General features: G+C 34.9%; 1 protein-coding gene across 3 annotated transcripts in view; it reads left to right on the top strand.

Moving 5' to 3' along the window:
* The first annotated feature begins 782 nt into the window (after positions 1–782).
* Positions 783–23,260, top strand: part of LOC144977532 (multidrug resistance-associated protein 1-like) — a 50,444-nt gene continuing 27,966 nt past the window's right edge. For 2 of the 3 annotated variants that reach the window (XM_078922848.1, XM_078922846.1), the window contains exons 1-15: positions 1,059–1,149; positions 2,864–2,988; positions 3,538–3,717; positions 4,400–4,516; positions 6,086–6,214; positions 9,247–9,390; positions 9,710–9,771; positions 10,242–10,391; positions 13,537–13,696; positions 14,094–14,146; positions 14,573–14,753; positions 18,529–18,625; positions 20,532–20,755; positions 21,528–21,665; positions 22,228–22,374. In XM_078922848.1, coding sequence (XP_078778974.1) covers positions 2,947–2,988; positions 3,538–3,717; positions 4,400–4,516; positions 6,086–6,214; positions 9,247–9,390; positions 9,710–9,771; positions 10,242–10,391; positions 13,537–13,696; positions 14,094–14,146; positions 14,573–14,753; positions 18,529–18,625; positions 20,532–20,755; positions 21,528–21,665; positions 22,228–22,374 — 1,824 coding nt within the window. In that variant the 5' untranslated portion in view covers positions 1,059–1,149; positions 2,864–2,946. Of the gene's footprint in view, positions 907–1,058; positions 1,150–2,863; positions 2,989–3,537; positions 3,718–4,399; positions 4,517–6,085; positions 6,215–9,246; positions 9,391–9,709; positions 9,772–10,241; positions 10,392–13,536; positions 13,697–14,093; positions 14,147–14,572; positions 14,754–18,528; positions 18,626–20,531; positions 20,756–21,527; positions 21,666–22,227; positions 22,375–23,260 lie in introns of those variants that run through there. The other variant, XM_078922847.1, reaches the window with a different exon arrangement.

Here is a 23,260-nt window from a genome sequence, read left to right as displayed (position 1 = left end):
GGTTGTTATAGCACTAGCGAGGGTACAAGGCCTTACAAAGCATAACAATGGTGTCTATATTATGTGTTTGTGTGTGTGTGTGTGTGTGCGTGCTTGTTTGTGTGTGCACGTGCGTGTTGGACGTTTGCGTGTGTGTGTGTGTGTGTGTGTCTGCGTATGTGTGTGTGTGTGATCCAGCCACACAGTCATAGCTTTTAAGAACCGCAATATCCACTGCTCAAAGTGCTTTTAAAGGGGTTCCAAGCCAACAGCAACATTTGACACGTATAACTACAATGCACTATAATTTTTCTTCCGCAGACAAAGCTTTTATGTTGCCGGCCGGGTATTCTTTTATACTTGAGTATGATGAGAAAACTGGAGTAAAGAGATATTTCCGATGAATCAACCTGTAGCCACCCTTGGCGGGACTCGAACCATAGACCAACAGGTCACAAAACGATTGTTATAGCACTGGCGAGGGTACAGGGCCTTAAAAGGATAACAATGGTGTCTATATTATGTGTTTGTGTGTGTGTATGTGTGTGTGTGTGTGCACGTGGGTGTTTGTGTGTGCGCGTGGGATGTGTGTGTGTGTATGTGTGTTGGGGGGGGGGGTATATGGAAATCAATGAATGAGACAGCACAGCACCCAAGAGTTGGACACAGGGCAGTCCAGTGGAGTGAAAAATGCCATGTCATGATCCTCGTAATACGGACCACGAACTCGGTGATTTGGTGGGTGGTCAGATATCTTTTCTCCAGTGGCACATGGAACAATTCCCTTCACTATCATCTTTTTATTCGTTGTCAAATGATTTAAATCATATTTATAATTCTTTATCTCAGACAAGACCGCATAATTGACATCATGTCACACTTTCTCCAAGGATCAGTTAACATTACCCTTCAGGAACAGCAACATAGGTAATAGACCTGTTATCAGTTAACATAAATTAGCATTGAAGACTTATTTGGGGAAAAGGTGAAGGTGAGATTGCGAAGTCCTACGAAAAAGAAAGGTGAAAAGGGTCGCGAGCTTCCGAGTTCCACGTTCGAGCTGGCAGCAAAATAAACAATCAGTCTTACGGAACAGTCGGTCGTAGTGCTCGTACCCGTTGGTGTCATTGATTCACTGTTCGTTTTGGATGAACGACTCTAAATGACAAGGTTAGATTTGTTGAATGTAGTTTTTTAAAATTACAAATTTTTAGGGGTTTTTTTTTCGTGTGTGCCCAATCCCCATTAATTCAAGCGTGTATTAATTAAAACATGTCACGAACCACTGAAGACGTTCGTTTATAATATACCCCCTCTCTCTCTCTCTCTCTCTCTCTCTCTCTCTCTCTCTCTCTCCCCCACTCTCTCTCTCTCTCTCTGACTCTAAGGTTTTGTTGATTCATCAACGTAATAATATAGCTGGTTTTAAATGGGCCTCTTGTATAATTTTTGTCGTCATATAATTCTGTCCAAGGGGCAGCAGACACCAAGACAGAGTATGCTTCTTAAAAAACATCAGCCGTAGCAGCAATAACAACAACAGTAACAAAAGGAGCAATGATAAAAGTAGTAATAATCATAACAATAATGATGGTGAAGATGATGATGATAATAATAATAATAAAGATAATAGTAATAATAATGATAATAATAATGATGATGATGATGATGATGATGATGATGATGATGATGATGATGATGATGATGATGATGATGATGATGATGATGATGATGATGATAATTATAATAAGAATATCATCATGATCACCCTTCCTTATGTCAAGTGTGCGTTTTGTTTTATAATTAAAAAAAAAAAGATAAATATTACGGGTCAATCATCAGATATTAATTCACCCTTATTCCAGTACAGTTCAGTGCAGTAGATAGGAAGTTGCACTCTTTGTCGTCTAAAATCAATCGACGGAACCAAGAACAATATATGAGGGTGCTTAGCTAGAAAGTAGTGATTTGGTGTATTTTTAAAATAAGTAATACCATTTTTTGGTCCATCCGTCCCTAATATTAATAAATCATTGGGGAGACCTTCCATAAGCTACTACATCCCAAGTATTCTTGTTCTAGTAGGGGGTTTGGGAGGGGGGACACTTTTTTTTTAAAGCCTCCCCCCTCCCAAACCCCCTACACTAGAACTTCTAGTAGGGGGTTTGGGAGGGGGGGGGGGGACTTAAAAAAAAAAGTTTCCCCCTCCCAAACCCCCTACTAGAACAAGAATACTTGGGATGTAGTAGCTTATGGAATGTCTCCCAATCATTGTCTCAGGGATTGACCGTCTCGTCATGTATCAAAGGCAAGCAATGTTGATAATGGTTATTGACCGAATGGGTGACAATGATCACAAAAAACTCTGACTGTCCCTGAGTATGACAATTTGCACAAATTACCCCACTCTATTCAGGGTTGAAAGGTGGTTGCTATAGGCTGACATAAGATGACATGAGAATGCTAGTGCAAATATTGCTTAACAGGTGATATGTACCTACTGTATGAAATATTTACGTTTGTTCCAAGGGCTCATAGTCTAAAGGACCAATCTTTGAATATTATATGCCTATGGCTTGATGAGTTAAATCAATTGACTGATTTGATTTTTTGTTGTAGACCGCTGAAAGAAAAGGGAGAAGAAGAAAAGAAAAAAAAAAAAAAAAAAAAGAAGAAGAAGAAGAAGAAGAAGAAGAAGAAGAAGAAGAAGAAGAAGAAGAAGAAGAAGAAGAAGAAGAAGAAGAAGAAGAAATTGATGATGATGTTGATGAAAAAGGAGGAGGAGGAGGAGGAGTAGTAGGACATCATAAAAGGACATGTGCAGTTGTTGATTCTTTGTATACATGTAATCCGTATCAACGGTTGTTTTACATTATTTCTCCAGACCTCAGAAAGCTGCAGATGACTGACATAAATCGAACCATTTATTAGGAAAGAATCTAAGAAGGAAGGTAGTCGCCCTTTGATATGGGAGGCTTTGAAGATTTTTGTGGAGGAACTCCTTTCTGGGTGAGAAAATAATACATAAGGATATCGTAAAAAAGATGTTGATAGCTGGTGAAAATGATGTTGGTGATAATCATATTATTAGTTAATGATAATGAAGATGATAATGGTAATGATGATAATGATGATGATACTACAACTACCACAACAACAGCAACTACTACTACTACTACTACTACTACTACTACTACTACTACTACTACTACTACTACTACTACTACTACTACTACTACTACTACTACTACTACTACTACTACTACTACCACCACCACACTACTACTACTACTACTACTACTACTATACTACTACTACTACTACTACTACTACTACTACTAAATACTACTACTACTACTTACTACTACTACTACTACTACTACTACTACTACTACTACTACTACTACTACTACTACTACTACTACTACTACTACTATTATTACTACTACTGATGATGAACCATGTTGTTCTGAGATTTAAAGGATGATCCTCCATACTTATCTTTTGAGTTTGAACCACCATAAAAATATATGTATATTTTTTTCTTCCTCTCATCAGGATTTGGACCTTCTCCTGAACAGTTCTTACCCTAAATTTACCCAGTGTTTCCAGGATAGTGCTCTTGTCTGGGGGCCTTGTGGGGCCTTATGGGTTGTCACACCCCTTTATCTCTGGTATATAAGCCACCAAAAATGTATGCGACAGTTGACTGTGACTGGTCTCAATATGGCCAAGATGGTGAGAGACTGTTTTCTCTCCTATTATTTCTTGTACATTAATAATCACTTTATAGGTTTTAAAGTATTTTTGACAACAGTTCAAAAAAATCATTGTTATGCGGCGATGTGGTCTTGTGGTATAACACTCGCCAGCGGATCTGAAGGTCCTGGATTCGAGTCCTTCTTTGAGTTGTTACGTTGTTGAGTCCTTAGAAAAGGCTCTTTACTCACTTTCTCTCACTGTACTCTGGTGTAAAACGAGTACCTGGTTGTTAACAGCATTATCCATGTCCGAAATAGTTTTAATATCGCCTCTTACATGTTAAATATTGCTATTGGCTAGGGACCCCTTGTAAAGCGATTTGAACATGTTTGGCAGTTATTGCGCTTTATACATGATCACATTTTTATATTTGACTTAAAAATTAGCAAAATCTTTTTAATCAATGCCCTGCCAGTACAGTTCTCTTTTATGTCATAATCAGATGACTTTGCTATATTAAGTTCATTTCATGCCAATCATAAAGACAATAAAGGGAATAAGAAAATATTTGTGTCAACAAAACAGCAGGTAAGTAGCCTATCTTGACATCAACTTTGAATTTAAGATCATATGTTTTCTATTTCTATTATGAAATTTAACGAAACAAATTGTACTGAGAGAGCTTTCTACCAAATCAATTTTTTTTTCCAATTTCCAGTTTTTTGCAGCATTCATCTTGACCATTTCCATTGTAGAGATGGTAAGACTGGTATTGGGAGACTCAGAGGAACCAACAGTTAAGATTGTTTCCACTGGAATAAAGATTGCAACATTTGTAAGAAAATTTTCCTGACTCTATATATTATGATTTTTGTTTGTTCTGTGTTTAAACTCTATAATTTCTTAAATGAAAAATAAGGGGTTCTTTGAAAAATGGAACATAGGAATGAGCACCAGTTATAGAAAAAGTAGTATGCTCTTTCATTGATAAAAGTTACTGCATTATTTTGCTTGCCCTGTACTTATTGTAAAAACTTCCAACTGTCAAACACTGCCAAATAAATTATTTCTTGACCAGCTCATCTAGGTAACAATACTATTGTAATAAACCCCACTTCTATCATTTGTGCTGTAAAAATTTTGAGATAGAAACAGTTCTATAGGAAAGACAAATCAACTTGAAATAAAATCATCCACCATTTTCACCCTGCATATGGCTGTTGGAGGAAAAACAGTATACCTTATAAGTAGAATGGTGTATAGTTTAGCGTGCATTTATCACTTTCCAGGGGGCACTCGCATCTCAAGCAAAGGGACTGAGATCAATCCGGGGGAAGTCAAGATTTTTTTTCTGACCCTCCTGTCTGTCCAGCAGTGATTGGGTTGCTTGGTCTTTTTGATGTGACAGAAAGTACTGTGTGATAGTGTCCTATCCATAGCCTAGCAAGCAATTGTTACGGTCAGTTTCATGCTAAAGAGGGATAAACTCTGGCTCTATGGGCCTAATAGGTCAGAAGGAAGGTATCGTTTTCCATGTGACCCAATAAATGTGAAACCCAATGAGGCAATAGCAACAAAACTTAAAAAATGAAAATCATACCATGCGAAAGAGCATTAATCCCCATTTATTGGGACAAAATTACATGCATATGGTACAATAACTTTAGTTTTTACAGCATATGTTCAAGGTGCCTCCCATTTCTCTCAACAAACATTTTCAACCCATGAACAAAACTATCTGTAATGTTCTGGCAATGCCTGATTGTGATTGATCTGTTTTGCTTCCTTTGAAATCTTCTTTCAATGCATTGATTGATCTTTCAAATATCCCCCTAAATAAAAGTCACACAGATTAAGATCAGGGATGAGACGTACCCACTCATACTGAGTCCTAATGACTAATAACTTGCATTGTGAAATGCTGTGCTTAACTGTTTGCTTTGTTTTCCCATGATTTCAGGGTTGAAAAAATATGTTTGTTTACATTTTACATCGTATGGCTGAATGTAATAACTTCTGTTCAAATTTGATGCAAATTGGTTAATAAACATGGAAATTATAGGGCTTTTTTTTAGGTTTTGCAGGCTTTTTTTTTTGGGTCAGTAGGTACTGGACCTTTTTGTGAAGTCTTGAGGTAAAATTATATTAAACGCTCCAAACTGATACCCTATGTTTAGAATATTATTCTGGTCCCTATTGAAAGAGATAGAAGTGATTATCAAAACAAAAAACAAGAAAAAAAAGAAAGAAAAGACAATATGTATTATGTATACTTTGTTTACATGAATGTATTTTTGATGAGGTTTAAGTTAGGACAGAATGTAAATATTGGGTTTTCATAGTAAAGTGTTGTCTTTAAAAGAAGAGTTTTTCAATAATCATCAATCTGTAATTTATTCGACAGATCCTCATCATGTTCATCATTTACATGGAACGTCGCAATGGCTTCCTGACTTCGGGTGTTTTATTTATCGTAACTCTTCTGATGGTCATAACAGGAATAATCCCACTCTACACCCAAATTTTAGAAAAGGTATCCAAAACACTTCAGCAGTATAAATAGATAAACTATGTTTCAATACTTGTCAAGGTCAAGTACTACTTACTCATCTTTTGTTGACTATTACTATATATTGTTGGAATTTATTCCATTCTATCTATTTTCCCAAATACCGACTTCTTTTATTCATTTAATTTATTTTAAAATTAATATATACAAACATATAATATACGAGGACTCTTTCATAATTAACCGAAAAATGCCTGTAAAATCCGCGTTTTTTATGCTATCAACAAAATTCTTGCACGTGTTCATACCTTGACTCGTCCTTCATTTCTCTACGTAACAGCCAAGTCTGTCGACACACTTCTGCCAACGCCGCACCATGGAATAGATACCCTCTCGGAAGAAATTTCCGTCAAGGTTTTGTAGCCATTTCCGCACATGGTCAACAAGCTCTTCATCGACATCAAAGCGCTTTCCTGCCAGCTCACGTTTCAGTGGCCCAAAGAGATGATAATCAGATGGTGCGAGGTCTGGACTGTGTGGTGGGTGTGGCAAAATCTCCCATCCATATTTCTCTAGCCAACCTTGCGTCACTCGTGCTGCAAAATGACCCCATTGGTCAACTGCCCTGGGCGCTTTCTGCGAATGGCCTCCCTAAGCTTGTCAAGAGTTTGGCAGTACCTTGCAGCATTGATTGTTTCTCCAGGTTGTAAGGTTTCGAACAGAATAACACCACTACTGTCCCAGAAAACAGTTCCCATTATTTTCTTTCCTGACCGCATGACTTTGAATTTCTTCGCGACAGGTGAGGATGGATGTTTCCATGTCATCGAATCTTGCTTTGTTTCTGGGGTGCAATGGTGCAACCAAGTCTCATCACCGGTGACTATGCTGTCAAGAAAAGTCACATCGTACCCTAGAAAGTCTCCGCCGGCGTTGGCAGTATGCCCGTGAACCCTGCGTGAGCTCTTGCTTCTTCTCAAAAGTTCCCTGCAGATGTCCAAACTTTGTTCTTTATGATTGTCTGTCAATTGCTTAGGAACCCATCTTGCGCTGACTTTTCTGTAGCCAAGTTCATTAAATACAATTCTATGGGCAGAAGTTTCCGAAATTTCAAGATTGCTTGCGATTTCATGAAGTTTCAACCTCCTGTCTTGACGAATAAGCTCATCAACTCGCTTTACATTGTCTTCTGACGTCGCAGTTATCGAACACCCTCTCCCTTCCCTGTCTGTCAAGTTGGAATGGCCGGCTTCAAACAAATTACACCAGTGATAGACTTGTGTACGGCTTATAACATGCTCACCATATACACTCTGTTCTTTATGAATTTCGGTAGGATTCAGACTTTTGGCGTTCAAAAAACGTATGACAGCTCTGATTTCCTCCTTTGACCAAGTTTCAAGGTGGGCCACCATCTTTAAAATCGTCTAGAAATTCATTGTGCAAAATGATGCACTTCATAATTTCTGGGAATATCCGTAAGGAAATAAGGAATATCATGTCGTTTACAGAATTAAAAAATTTCCACTGGTTGCTGAGCAATGGGCATTTTTCGGTTATTTATGAAAGAGCCCTCGTATATATATATATATATATATATATATATATATATATATATATATATATATATATATATATATATATATATATATATATATATATAATAGGTTATGTGTTGCTATGTGATGTTGTGTTTCTTAAACTTGGCTTCAGACCTGTAGGTCCCTGGTTTGTGTCCTGCTTTGTGCGGTGCAACATTGAGTGTTCGGAAAAGGCTCTTTACTCGAAATCTCTCACTGTGCTTGTGTGTAAAATGAATAACTGGGTGATAACAGCGTTACCTCTGTTGAAAAAAATATTGTAATAGTGTCTTAAAGGCATTATGTCTTGTCCTACATGTTAATTACTGCTGTTGGCTTGGGAATTCTTGTAAAGTGCTTTGAGCACATTTATATATTTAGTGTTAAATAAAAGCACAATTTTCTGGGTGTTTTGTTGTTTGTTTGTTTTTAGATATTAGAATGGATATTTACATAATTAGCCTAATCCTGTTCAATAATAGCAAAAAATATATACACTTATAAAACCATTAATATACCTGACTAGATTCAAAATGTAACAATGTTTTAGCAGTCTCACAATTTTCGTTTAAAAGTACTTCCAATATCATATCCAATCCATTCTAATTCAACCCAATCCAAGTTTGTTGCAATGTCAGTGTTGAAGGTAAATGCAGAATTATGTAGATATTTGTAGTTTGGCTTGTAATGAGTTCTAAGACTTGATAATTTTGAAGATATTTAGTGGATATTGCACTGTATAAGTGCTCATCTTTTTAAAATTTATAAACTAAACTAGACTAATTAAGCCATTAAACTAGACCATTTCAATCAAATTATGTCACATATTCCATAAGTATGATAAAGGAAGCAATTAGATCTCGGCGTTAAAAGGCAAACTACTGTAAATAACAAATAACACATCGGCATAAGCCAGTATATTCCATAGAGAGTGAAAGATTTCTCAAACAAGTTTCTTAAATGAGAAATGTTATTGGAAATTCATTAATTTTATATATTTGTTAAAGGTTGTATGTAATCCGGTCATAATTCTTTCACTTCAAGTCAAACAGTAAAAAGTTGTTGTAAATGGCACTATTCCATATTATAGTCATTTTTATTTCAAGCAGACAAATATTCTGCAATATAGGACCCTAAAGGTCAAATTAATAATAGCTCAGTTGGTATAGCACTCACTTCTCACACAAAAGGACTAAGCTCAATCCCGGGCAAAGTCGAGATTATTTTCTGACCCTCCCCTCTTTTATCCAATAATCGGTGATTGAGTAGCTGGGTATGTTAGATCTGATGGAAAGTACTTTGTGATAGAGTAGTGTTGTCCATTTCATGCTATAGAAACTGGGATAAACTCTGGCTTCATGGCTTAGAGACTCTGAAGGACTATTACATGAATCCAACAGCTATAATCCTTTACTGCGATATCAAGTAACAAGTTATTTATACAAAGTGATCGACTTCCTTATTTTTTTTTACCAGGAGTATGAGACTGATGAAGTAGCTTTTGCCTTGTATTGTGTATACTTTGGATTCATCACTGTCGAGTTCTTACTGTTTTGTTTCGCCGAGAAACCTTCTCAAGCAGGTTACCAGAACCCATCTTATCAAAATCTTCAGTCGAGGGTGGGTAATCATGTTTTTATATCGAATTTTTATTGTTTTTTTCTTCTTTGTTGATAATAATAATGCATCTATTATAACTGTCAATAACATTAATATTGTCTTTCCTTTTCAATGCATACATGATCTATAAATATGTCAATAACAATAATATTGCCTTTCCTTTTCTATGCACACATTATAACTTTAAATATGTCAATTTCCCGGTGGGAAGTTTATTTATTTGATTCTTTATATTTACTTATAGGACCATCCCTCAAACAAATCCAATGACAACTGCTACATCATTGTTTGATTCCTATTTTTTCACATTTATTTACAGCCCGAATGCCCCGAGGTCACATCATCTTTTCCCAGTCAGGTGTTCTTTTTTTGGATCACCAAGTCAGTATACTGTTTTATGATAATAATAATAATAGTGTAAATGATAATGATGATGATGACGACGATGATGATAATGATGATTATGATTATGATAGAAGACGAGGATGAAGGAGGAGGAGGAGTTAAGATTTTCTTTTTATTTCTTAAATTGCCACATTCGATTCTCATGATTATTTCTCTGCATCTTTTTCTTTTTGTAAAATTATTTCACAAGGCAATTCTGGAGAGACATAGCAATTTACAAAATCTTTAAAGAAAGGAGAAAGGAACAAGCAAGCTGAAAATGTTTGAAGACATTTTACACTTAATGACCTTACCATTCAAAGTGTTAAACTTCATAAATATAAATTTTGATGTTAAACAAAATAACTATGACGATGATAATGGTACGCATCAAAATGCTTATTTGATATAGTTATATACGTTAGATATATTATTGTAAATTTGGAAATATTATTATATCATTACAGACTTTTGAAACAAGGCTACAGCACAACCTTGTCAGAAGATAAAGTATTTTCTCTCAACCCTAGAGATCAACATCATAACATTATCCCTGAGTTTGAGGATTGTTGGAACAGAGAAAAAAGGAAATGTGCAGCAAGCAACAGAGCCAGACAGTAGGTCTAGTAAAAGAGTACCACAACTGCCAAATTTTTCAATTATATCGGATCTACCCTGATATTTAAACTAATTTTTAAGGACTCGATTAAACTATGACAACTTTGGTACATCCTCACCTCTTCACCATCACCTGGCTCATGTCTCATATTTCATCCCATGGCATATATAAACACATTTACTGATAACCAATACAGTTTACCTTTGAAGAACATAATGTCCTATCAGTTTGACATTCAGACAATTTTTTACCATTTTTTACAAAAAAAAACTTCCTTTTAATGTCCTCTTTCAATCATGAAGATTATGACATTTGTGATTTTTGTTGTAAATCATCTGAGAAATGGTTAACTACTTATGAATTGAAGTATAGGACATGCGCTTTATGAAAGAAGGGAAAAAAATTGGGATGCAATTTCTTCCATAGGCTGTTCCAATCGTAGGTATACAGTTTTTGGGAAGAATTTATTTTGGTAGGTTTTGGTGTGAGAGATAAGGCTGTTTTCATTAAATGTTATTGACAACTATTTGGGTTTTGAAGGTCTGGATTTGAAATGGCCTCCAATTTATTATATTTTACATAGGTGACAGTATGGCTCCTTTTGTTCCGACTGAAAAGACTCTATATTTAGCATGCCACTCATTCCTGAGATTTAGTTGAAAATCAGGCAGCTCTTCTGTATACCATTTCTATATCGTCAATGAGAAATTTTGTGTGAGGTCATGACATTAGTGACATGTTCAATATATAATTGAAAATAATGTTTTTTAAAGAAATTTGATACTTATTTTGAAAGCTGTCAGAATTAATTTTATGCTCTATTAAGTCTGTTGAGTTGTATTTTAAAAAATGCCAGGCCTTTTGCTTTCACCACATGTATTCGACACCCGACACTCGGGTGTATCTTGTCACCAGAGTATTCGACACCCGAAACTCGGGTGTATCTTGTTATCACAGTTATTCGACACCTGATTCGCGCATAGGTACGCATGTTGAGAATTAGCTACCCTCAACAACTTCCGTTGTGTGAATTTATCAGCATGGTGGTAGTAGTAGTCGGGCTAAATGGTTGTCTGAAGGCAAGACTAATTAAAATGCTTAGGGATTAAATGATCCAAACAATGAACATTTGGAATATAAACCCTTCATCCGCATAGAAATTGTCTAAGCGTATAAACAGAATATCGTGTGAGCTCCTTGTTGGATGGAATTTGAATGACACGAAAGCCTAGTGTGCCGAGAAGAGCGTAGAGGTTGAGCTGATTGACTCTTCAATGGAAGTCCTTGGCTTCAAAGCCCAACGGGGACCTTTTTTTTTTTAATACTATTTTTTTCCCTTCTATCTATTTAAAAAAAAATTTCCTATATATTTTAAAGCTTATTTATTGATTTGTTTATATATTATTGTTGCTTTTATTATTATCCTTCTATCATTTTCTTCAATTATTATTACTATTTATTATTATTATTATTATTATTATTATTATTATTATTATTATTATTATTATTATTATTATTATTATTATTATTATTATTGTTATTATTATTATTATTATTATTATTATTATTATTATTATTATTATTATTATTATTATTATTATTATTATTGTTATTATCTGCCAAATAAACAATATTGTTGTCACAATAGTAAACTTATGAAAGTCATTACAAGCATGTGGAAACATTTTTGAGCGACACCTAGCATGACCTTGCAGGTAACACGAATACCTGCCTATTTGTAGGTCTCATGATATGAGCTCATTTTTGCAATGGAAAAACATATATTTTAAATTCAAAGCAAAATATTGCCCCTTACAACAATGTTTTTAAAAAATCCAGAGAGAGAGAGAGAGAGAGAGAGAGAGAGAGAGAGAGAGAGAGAGAGAGAGAGAGAGAGAGAGAGAGAGAGAGAGAGAGAGAGAGAGAGTTGTTCATGTATTGCGAGAGAAACAGAGAGTGATAGAAATTGTGAGGTTTTTTTAATTTTTTTATTTTTTTTTAATAGACAATATTAATAGAAAACAACAAACTCAAATCAAGACTCGTCTTTTCAATGTGCCGAATTATCTGGTGATAATAGACACCCAAGTTTCCGGTGTCGAATTATCTGGTGACAAAATACACCCGAATTTCGGGTGTCGAATTACACTCCCTTCTGTAAATTATTCTTGGATTTGTATGTGTACTTCTGCTATTGTTCAGTACTCGAAACCTGCATCCATAATCAAAAGGAGATATGCTTCCCATAAAATGGGAAATATTTAACTGTTTAATGTTCACATGAATGGGTAGTGGTACAAATGTGTTCGATTTTTATTCATGTTAAATGTGGGAGAGTTAATATGAGATCTAATTTTTGATAAAGTTAAACTCACAGCAGTGACTCAAGTCATCATTGTAATAAACCTAGAAAATGTGTGATTGTTACGCGTGATACAGAAATTCACTAGAGGGGCCACCAGAAACCTGGGATTGTAAATATAGTAACCTGGGTGGGGATCCTGACCTTCCATAGTGGGCAGGGAGGTACATGCTGTGTCTTCTATCCCCCCATACCCGTTTTCCAATTGTTTCCTGTCATTGTCTTGGAATGAGATTACTTAGTTTTGTCCTGATCCTTGCCGGAGTTCCTTGGCTGGGAGGGAAACAATCGAATGTCTAGGTATAGTTTTGGGAGATGATATTTTTTTCCTTGTAAATCATCTCTCTGTTATGCATTGTTTTATGTTTAGTTTATTATATGATTGATAAAGATTTAAGTGTATTCCTCTTAGTTGGGACCTGTGCTTGTGTCTGGATGAGACTTTTAGGTGATCTCAAACTAAGTACTTTGACGGTGTGCTCTTGGAATCTACATCTGTTCCCTATTTGAACCAATTCCCCTTTGTCTTACCTTTTCTTTTGTGCTTTAATTGTCCTTCTAGAACTTTTTACTATCCCATTTTCTTCCTTTTTAGTGGCGCTGATATGACCTTAATGTGTTGCAAATGCCGTAAAACCCTTAAAAACAAAACAAAAAACAAATATAGTAACGAAAAGGTGAAAATGGAAAGGCTAGATAATAGAAACAGTACTGTTTCTACTTCTTCTACATGTTTGTGATGTTAATATAGTCTAATATTTCTCTTATATTCGTATTCCAGAAGTACATCAATGTACACTGTATATAGAAATACAGAGAGGGCAAAAGTTTACCATGAAACAACTCCCTTGGTACAAGATCCAAAGAAAGGAAAGATCCAGCAGCCATCCTTGGGAAAAACTATACTTAAAGTATTTGGAGGAAGTATTTTTATTTCTCAGGTAATACCATAAAAAAAAAAAAGATTAATTAACATTAGTTAACTTACATGTTTATTGGAATCAGTTTTTGAAGTTTCAGTGATGAAGCAAAGAAGCAGAGAAAATAATTTAGTCGGAAGAAATTGGCATTAAAGATTAAAGAAAGGTTCTAGAAAAGGCCTGAATCCAGTGCCTCTTTAAGGCTTGAGACAGATTTTTGCTGATATTCATCAAAGTAGTGGGTCTTTGTTTTACTAAAATGACACTCACTGTCTTAGACATATAGTCAATTTTACAATGTAAAAATGTCTTTTTTTTTGTCAATCTGATATCAAAGTAATGGTAGTATGAGCTCCAATTCCAACTTTATGTATATGCTGGATGAGTTATTCACTCAAGTTCATTTCTCTGCTTCCAGTTTCTGAAGCTGCTCTCGGACCTTCTGACGTTTGTAACTCCTCTCCTTATTAAGTAAGTTAAAATTTCTTGAACGATTCTATGCATTTGATGACAAATTTAAAGTATGGTAGACGGTAATGATCGTTCTATTTCTTTTATCACTCTTTTTTTTTTTTGCTTAAAGCTTTCTTGTTTAGTTTCTTTTTTTTTCTGTCTTTCAGAAGGTTATGAAATGGTGTTATACAGCTCACTTTATATATGGCAAAAAGCACCTCCCCCCCTATACATGGCTTATGAACATGCAAATATACATATATATATATATATATATATATATATATATATATATATATATATATATATATATATATATATATATTTGTTGCATATGTATAGCAAGACTTATTTTCAAAGAATAATATTCGCTTTAATAATTTTACCTACAATGATTGGCTGTTTGTTTAAATATTTGATATGAATTATTTTACTCATTTCCAGTGAACTCATCTCCTTCACCCAAAACCGGGAAACCCAACAAGAGTGGAAAGGCTTTGTTCTGGCCTCTGCTTTCTTCTTCGTTGCCATGCTGAAAACCTGCATCTATCAGTACCACTTCCACGTCAGCATGGTTTTGGGCATGCGCACCAAAAGTGCTGTAATTTCATCTGTCTATAAGAAGGTACCATATTATTGCTTTGCCTCTTTTGCCATCTATCTAGATTTAAAGTGATGTATTAACGTTTTTACTGTTTTTGTTATTAATAAGGAGAACAAGGGTTTTGAGCCCAAAACGTTCAGTGTTGGCTATTTTAAGATTTTTTTATTTTTTATTTTATACTTCACTTTTTACAGTCAACAGCTTCTAGCAGCTTAGTATCAACTGCGATTGTATTAAGGAGAGCATAATAAACCTTTACATTAACATTTCCATTATTTTACTTAAAGAAACTACATCTATTGTTTTGATGCTATGCATTTAGGTAAAATACTCACAACATCCGCCAGCCTGATTAAACATACCAGAACACAAAACTTTGTGTAACGTAAACGTTTATAGTCTGATTGATATAATTTAGTAAAAGAACTAATCATTAAAACGGCTGTCTAAAAACAACAACAAAGAGCTGAGTTACGTCAATTTTGATCCTTCTATTCAGTAAAGCACATGACTTTCATGAAACGCATTGAGTATGGTTAAAATTTCGTGGGCTCACTTTTGCTTTTAGGCATATATATTGTGCAAATATTGTGAAACGTGTGGAAGAATGTGTGACGGATGTAAAAGAGTGGATGGATGCAAACAAGTTGAAAATGAATGAGTCAAAAATAGAAGTGATGATTGTGGGAAATAGAGGGCAGTTGATTGGGGGTGAAAAGATCAAAGTTTCAAAGACTGTGAAAAATTTGGGTGTCTATTTTGATTCAGAAATGAGAATGTCAGCTCACATTTCTGCTCTCTGTAAATCTTTATACTTTCAATAGTCTTCAACAGTCATAACGTCACTTCCTTCCTAATGACGCATGGTAACTTAGTAACACTGGCTCTAAACTATCGGAACAATGGCGGACGCCGTATGAAATATTTCTCCGGCGAGCTTAAACGCGTATCCAGAGGAAAAAACCCCATCAATTTGATCAATTTTTGACTTTTACACATTCTGATCACAAGGCATATGAAAAGGGAATGAAAAGTTCTAGCCAGCATGAAGAATAAAAAGTAATGATTTTCTTTGTTTAGAACCAAGATGGCCACCGTTGCCGGGCGCGTGACATCAGACTACTGAATCCAATTGAAGAAAATCAGTTCGATCTGTCAGTATATTGCAATTGGAACATGTAAAACATTGGTTGTTTCCCTCATTTTTTCGAAACTAGATTATTGTAACTCCCTGCTTGTCAACTTGCCTCAGGCTTCTATTAAACAATAACAACTACTGCAAAACAGCGCAGCAAGATTAGATTTTGGCAAAACAAAATTTGATCATGCAACCCCTTTGTTGGCTCCTATCCACTGGTTGCACATATTACAAAGCAGCGTGTCTTGTTTATAAGTGTTTGACTGGTATAGCACCGGCATATCTCACAGATCATGTGGTCATGTGTAAATGTGAAAATTACACTTTAAGATCATGTAATGACCAAACGAAAATTTCTGAAAAAAGATCAAGAACAAAATTTGGTGATAGATCGTTTGCTTGTTTCGGCCCCAAGAGTTGGAATGAACTACCACGTGGTCTGAGGGAGTGCAAGTCTTTACCTACCTTTAAAAAGAATCTCAAGGCACATTTTTACTGTATTTGTTTTTATTGACTCTATGAATCCTTGATTTGGCTATGAATTATTATTATTATTATTATATTATTATTATTATTATTATTATTATTATTATTATTATTATTATTATTATTATTATTATTATTATTTTCACTTAAAATTGATATTTATATTGTAAAGTGCCCAGAGCTTGTGTTTTACACGAGAATGAGCGCTATATAAATGTGTATTATTATTATTATTATTATTATTATTATTATTATTATTATTATTATTATTATTATTATTATTATTATTATTATTATTATTATTATTATTATTTTGTGATGATTTCAGTAATGATACTGATTCTGAGATCATTAATTATTTATTTAGATTTTATCTTACTGTCATGTAGTTTGAATGAATCAGTTATGAGCAAAATGTGTCGTATTTTATTATAAAAGCAACTTATCAGCAAATAAATCATCCCAACATAATAACATTTGAGGCCACTTATGTCTTTTTTTGGACAACGATTCCCCTGTCCATCCAATTGAGACTGGAGAGTAGCTGGATCTTTTAGGTCTGGCAGAAAATACTTTGTGATGGAGTTGAGTCTTATCCAAAAGATGGCATACACTTGTTATTCTCCATTTATTGCTACAAAAACCAGGATAACTCCAGTTTTATGGGTCTTTAGGATTACATATTTGAGTTGGTTTTGTTTAAGTTTACTTATTATTGATGTGTAATCCTGTATGACATTTGTCTTCTAATCTGTAGGTCCGTAATTAAAGTCCCACTCTGTGTGTGTGTGTGTGTGTGTGTGTGTGTGTGTGTGTGTGTGTGTTGGGGGGGGGGGTGCAAATTGAGTCCTTGGAGAGAACTCTTTACTTACATTCTCTCACTATACTCAGATGTCAAACAAGATGAACCTGGAAAATAACAGCATTGTCTGTGTCGTAAAAAAAAAAAAAATTAACAGCACCTTATTCTAGGCGTCATGCCTTGTGCGGCTATGTGGTCTAGTGGTATGACACTCGCTTTTGGATTGGAAGGTCGTGGGTTCGAGCCTCGCATTCGGCGCATAGTTGAGTCCTTGGAGAAGGCTCTTTACTCACATTCTCTCACCGCACTCAGGTGTAAAACGAGTACCTGGCCGTTAACAGCGTTGTCTTTGTCCAAACATAAATTTGTAATATTGCCTAACAGGCGTCATGTCCCGTTCTAAATGTTACGTGTTGCTGTTGGCTAGGGACCCCTTGTAAAGCGCTTTGAGCACGTTTAGTGGATATTGCGGTATATAAAAGCTCAAGTCTTGTCCAAACATAATTAGAGTTGCTGTGGCTTTGAGCTCCTTGTAAAGTTTAATAAATGCAGTGGATATTGTGCTATGTTAAGGCTCACAATTCAAAAATGATCTTAATCCATTGTTTTTTTTTTAAATTAGTTTGTTTGTTTGTTTGCTTGTTTTTAAAAAAATAAATATTGTGAAGTATATATAATAACTTGTATTAGATCTAAGACGGTAGAAATTTATCAGCATTATTTTATTTTATTTTTGGACTCAGTTAGCTCACCAGGGACTGGATTTACTGCAATAATAATAATGGTATAGATTTATAGTGCACCAAACATCCCTTCTTCAGGAGGGCTCTGGGCGCATAACATAGATTAAGCCCTAACACAGTACACGAACAACGCTAATTATACACATAATCAAAAGAAAGCCTGTCGGAATAAAAATGTCTTCAATTGACGCTTGAATTCATCTAGTGAAGACGAAGAACGTACCTCTAGTGGTAGTAAATTCCACAACCTTGGGCCAGAATGCTGAAAGGCGCATTCACCAGCCTTCACTTGACAGGGATTGAATACAAATCAGAAATGTGAAATGATTATTTAATGTTTTAAATCATTTACTAAAGTGAGAACTATTGCCTGAAAAAAGTATTATGTCAGAATGAACCAGATGATGAAAAAGTGAAATGAGAAATTTTAGCTTTGTCACAATTCTATTCCCTTCAATAAATCATGGAGATGTAACCCAAGTATCAAATTTTTAACTGTAATTCAAATGTCTAGCATTGAAATCACTCCGACATAATAATGTTATAGGTAGTAGGTTACATATGAACTTAGTGGCCTTTGTCTGACCTCTAGAGGGTTATAAACAAATTGAACTTTTATTCTTTCAGGCTCTAACAATCAGTGTTGAGGCTAAAAAGGAAAATACGGTGGGAGAGATAGTTAACCTCATGTCTGTTGATTGTCAAAGAATTCAAGATGCCACAGGTTTCAGCTTATTTATCTTTCTTTGCCAAACTAATTTTGATGTTTAAGTCCTGTTATGTTTATTTTTTTTTTAATGAAGAAGATTTCCCTTGTATAAATCTATTTATGTATAATTAAACATATGAAAGGATGAATATAAAATGGGTCTCTGTAAATGACTTGTGTTGATTACCGATTGGAATAGTATCAAGCAGTTCAAGCAGTATTGAATAAAATTGAGTGATTAGACAGGTTCCAATGGATGCAAAATTCTAGCCTTGATATTGAGTCCAGGGACAGTTATTTTGGAGCAGACCTGCCTACCGTTACGAAATATTTGTAAACTTACGAAATTTTGGCTCCAATACCAGAATTTGATGAACATTTCTAAGTCATTAAAACTTATTGAAAATTAAATTTGATGACAGAGTACATATTTTTAAAAGGATTTGGAAGTGTTACTTAATCATTGTGAGGGTAAATGGTTGATTTATAAGGCTAACTATAACGGCAATTATTTTTATTTCCTAAAAATTTTGAATTTTTGAATTTTTAAGTGGGCGGGTCTGTTGTAGAGTGCTACTGCTGTAAAAAAGGGCAATAAAGGGTCACTTAATGTATGAAATTCAAATTCTGTTTCACTGCGGCCTACTAGGGGAATAAATAAAATAGCAGTATGAAACGACACTGCTCGGATTTGCTTTTATGCATTTTGTGATGATTTTAATATTTATACTGAAATAATTATGTTATATGCAGCGCAATCTCTTTAATCCTTTTCAGTTTTACTTATCTTTTTCACCAATAGAGTATTTACATTAAGGTTTTTTGAGCTTCATTTAAACCAGAGTTGTGATATGTTTTGGCTGTTCAGTTTGTCTGTAATTGTAATCAGTTAACCAGAGGAACAAATTATGGTTTAACTCTCTCCTTACCAGCTATTTTTAGAATTTCCCCCAAAAATTCACTCCCACCAAGCGCAAGAATAAACTTTTCTTACTCAAACAAAAAAGTAACAAATGCGCTCAACAACACAGTGTTTAGTAATAATAGCTGTAATCAAAGTATTTCTTTGAATTCTGTGATGTACAAGAGAAATCAGAATGAGAAAATTGTCGGTTGCATCATAACGAATGTGACGATTTTCCTATGGATGGTAAGGAGAGGGTTAAAGCGTGTTTTCTTTTTTTTTTCATCTTCACAGTCCACATTATTAAAGGGGGGTCCTGTTAGCTTAGTTGGTTGAGCACTTGATTCACACGCAAGGGACCGTGGTGGATTCTGGATGAAGTCGACATTGTTTTTCGACCTTCCTGTCCATCCAGTTGTGATTGGGTGGCTGGGTCTGTCAGATCTGGCAGAGAGTACTTTGTAACAGAATAGCATCCTATCCAAAGGGTAGCAAGCAATTGCTATTTTCCGTTTCATGCTATGTACACCAGGATAACTCTGGCTCCTTTGGCCTAATGGCTCCGAAGGACTACTGTTTAAAAATTTTTTTTTTATAACAGTAAAGTATTATACAATCTACCTACCTGTAAAGGTGCAGCTATGTGGTCCTGTGATATAACACGCTTTCGGATTGGAAGATCCTGGGTTCGAGCCTCGCTCGGCGCATAGTTCAGTCCTTGGAGAAGGCTCTTTACTCACATTCTCTCACTGTACTCAGGTGTAAAATGAGTACCTGGCCGTTCACAGCATTGTCTCTGTCCGAAAAAATTGTAACATCACCTAACAGGCGTCATGTCCCGTCCTAAATGTTAAATGTTGCTGTTGTAAAGTGCTTTGAGCACATTTAGTGGATATTGCGCTATATAAAAGCTCAATTTTTTTTAAAAAGCATCTAGATTTGATCATACTTTAATTTTGCAAACTTAAGCCGAACAGTTTCCAGTCAGTAAACACTGTTTGACTTTTCCAATCTTAGGGTTCATCTACATGTTGTGGTCCATGCCCCTGATGATAATCATATCCATGTACATGTTATGGGGTGTGTTAGGACCATCCTGTTTTGCTGGCTTGGCCGTGTTGATTCTTCTCATGCCCATCAATGTTTGGTGTTCTTACAAGCAGCGAGCGTATCAGATGTTGTTGATGAAAACTAAAGATGAAAGACTCAAGATTATGATTGAAGTGCTGAATGGCATGAAAGTATGACTAAAGCAACAAATTCAAATGTTTGATTTTATCAGTTGTCCAATTCAATTCAATTCAAAATTTATTTATTGTCTGGAATATTCTGCATATTACTTAGAGTACTAAGGTGTAATAGGAAATAAGAATAAACAGATAAATATTTGATCTTTATATTATCTTTCTCCAACATTTAAATTATATTTCATAGATTTAGGTAAATATAACAATACGACAACACTTGTAAACAAGCTATCCATAACATTCATGCACTCTCGCACTCTCTCAGATTGTTTACTCCCTTTAGAAATTAAAATAAATTTTCTTAGTTTAAAATATGGAAATCAAAATTTTAAAACCCACAAAAAAAAAATGGTATAGGTTTTGAAAAACTGCAGCCAAGACATTTACATTTTTTATGATTCCACTAAGATATAAGGTTTTTAAATGAGGTAAAAGAGGGCTATTTGTATAAGGGTTGAATTTCTAACATTTTGGCTTACTTGTTGTTGGCGTTTTATGAAAATATCATACATTTTAGAGCAATTTACTTTTGGGTGAAGAAAAATTAATCTTATTTATGTTTTTCCTTTTTATATAAAGATAGAAAAATTTATTTTTGAAAGGAATTGTGTTCAGGAGATGACAGGATATGTTAGAAGTCTTATGAATTTAAGATAGTGTTGAAATTAAATTTCTCCTTTTCTTGGTCTAAGGTAGGAAATTTTGAATTTGAAACCATTTTGTTTTCGATTTTGAAATCAAAATTATGCTCTTGATTCTTTTGCAGGTTTTGAAATTGTATGCATGGGAAGAATCTTTTCAGACTAAGATCAGTGGCATCCGACAAACAGAATTAACGACCTTAAAAAAGACGGCATACCTGGTTGCTCTCACTCTCTTCATTTTCACATGTGCCCCTTACGTTGTAAGTTCTTAAAACATTTTTCCTTTGTCACAAATAATAAGAGAGGGGGGCAGCGAAGAAGAGAAGGTGCATATTTGTTTGTGTGTGTGTTTGTGTGTGTGTGTGTGTGTGTGTGTGTGTGTGTGTGTGTGTGCTCATGCTCTCTACTTTTTCTGATTTAGATGCGAATACATTTATTTTTGAGGATCTATAGTTGATAGGTGGATTATTTTAAATGAGATATGCTGTGGATTTTGAGATTTTTTTTCTTTCTAGGACTTTTTGCATCCTAATGATGGTGACTTACATGTGCAAGGCCAATTATGTGCATCCTATGAAATACTCAATTCATCATTTGTGTAAAAATCAACTCATCTGGGAATCGGGAAATAATCAGAATTTTTTTATTTTTTATTGCCAGTTTTGAAATTACTTGGAAATACAGATTCATTGTAAGATATTCAAATTCGGTGTTTAGCATATTATTATTTTTTTGAAGTTGTTATTTATTTTTGTTCACTACTTTTTACAATCTACAGCTTCTGGCATCTTTGTACCCATTATCAAACATTTTATGTTTCAGGTGCAATTGACTTCATTTGCTGTTTACATTGCTTCATCAAGCTCTGGCTACCTTGATCCCTCAACTGCTTTTGTCTCCATCTCTCTTTTTGGAATTCTTAGAATGCCAATGTCAGCTTTACCCATGATCATTCCTTTCATGATTCAGGTGTGAATATGTTTTTTTTAAGTTCTGTCACTTAACTCTCTATAACTGAAAACAAGGATGTTAAGGTTTAATTAAGTGTTTTGAACAATAAATTGAAAAGTAATCCTTAAGAGCTGTAAGACCCATTGAGCTGGAGTTTATCATGTTTTTTTTTTATAATGCATTAAACGGACAATGGCAATTGCTTGCTACCCTTTGGATAGGAAAAGAGTCTATAGCAAAGAACTTTCCACCCGATCTAGCTACCCAAGTACTGCTGGATGGACATGGGCTTTAGAACAAAATCTTAACATCTTGGGGGCAGCGTGGCTCAGTGGTACGGTCTTTGCTTCTTACCCGAAAGGTACCGAGTTCAATCACCCGCCGCTGCGTAGCATGGCCTTGAGCAAGTCAACTCACCCTAGTTCACTTTGTGGCGCTGCTCTGCGGCTGACTCCTAGGTTGTTCCAGTCTTCCCTTGGAATAGACCCTAAAGACAAATTTCCCCTTGGGGATGAATAAAGAGAATTTTATTATATTTATTTTATTATCAGTCCCCATCCCTTGAAGCGAGTGCTCTACCATCTGAGCCTTTGAGACTCTCCAATCAATGAACTAGGTTTCCACGTATTTCTCGCACAAAAAATGGAAACCTATGTAGAATTTGATAAGAAATAATGGCAAAGGACATCTTGCAAGTCCATAACGTTTTAATCAGAAGAGAGACAATGTCAACAATAACGGACTTAACTCTATGATAAATGATAGTAACTAATTGCAGTACAAAAACTAATGACGTCATTGTTCATTGATATTTCAACAACCTATTTATATCTGGACTTTATATTTTAAAAAGGCGACTGAATGGGTTCCTATTCCATTTACTTGCACAAATTAGGATATTAAG

Source organism: Berghia stephanieae, chromosome 7 (assembly GCF_034508935.2).
Source record: "Berghia stephanieae isolate SIO BIC M18660-M18661 chromosome 7, UCSD_Bste_1.3, whole genome shotgun sequence".
Classification (NCBI taxonomy): domain Eukaryota; kingdom Metazoa; phylum Mollusca; class Gastropoda; order Nudibranchia; family Aeolidiidae; genus Berghia; species Berghia stephanieae.
The sequence above is the reverse complement of the archived record's forward strand: the minus strand, read 5'-3'. Positions and strand labels throughout refer to the sequence as shown.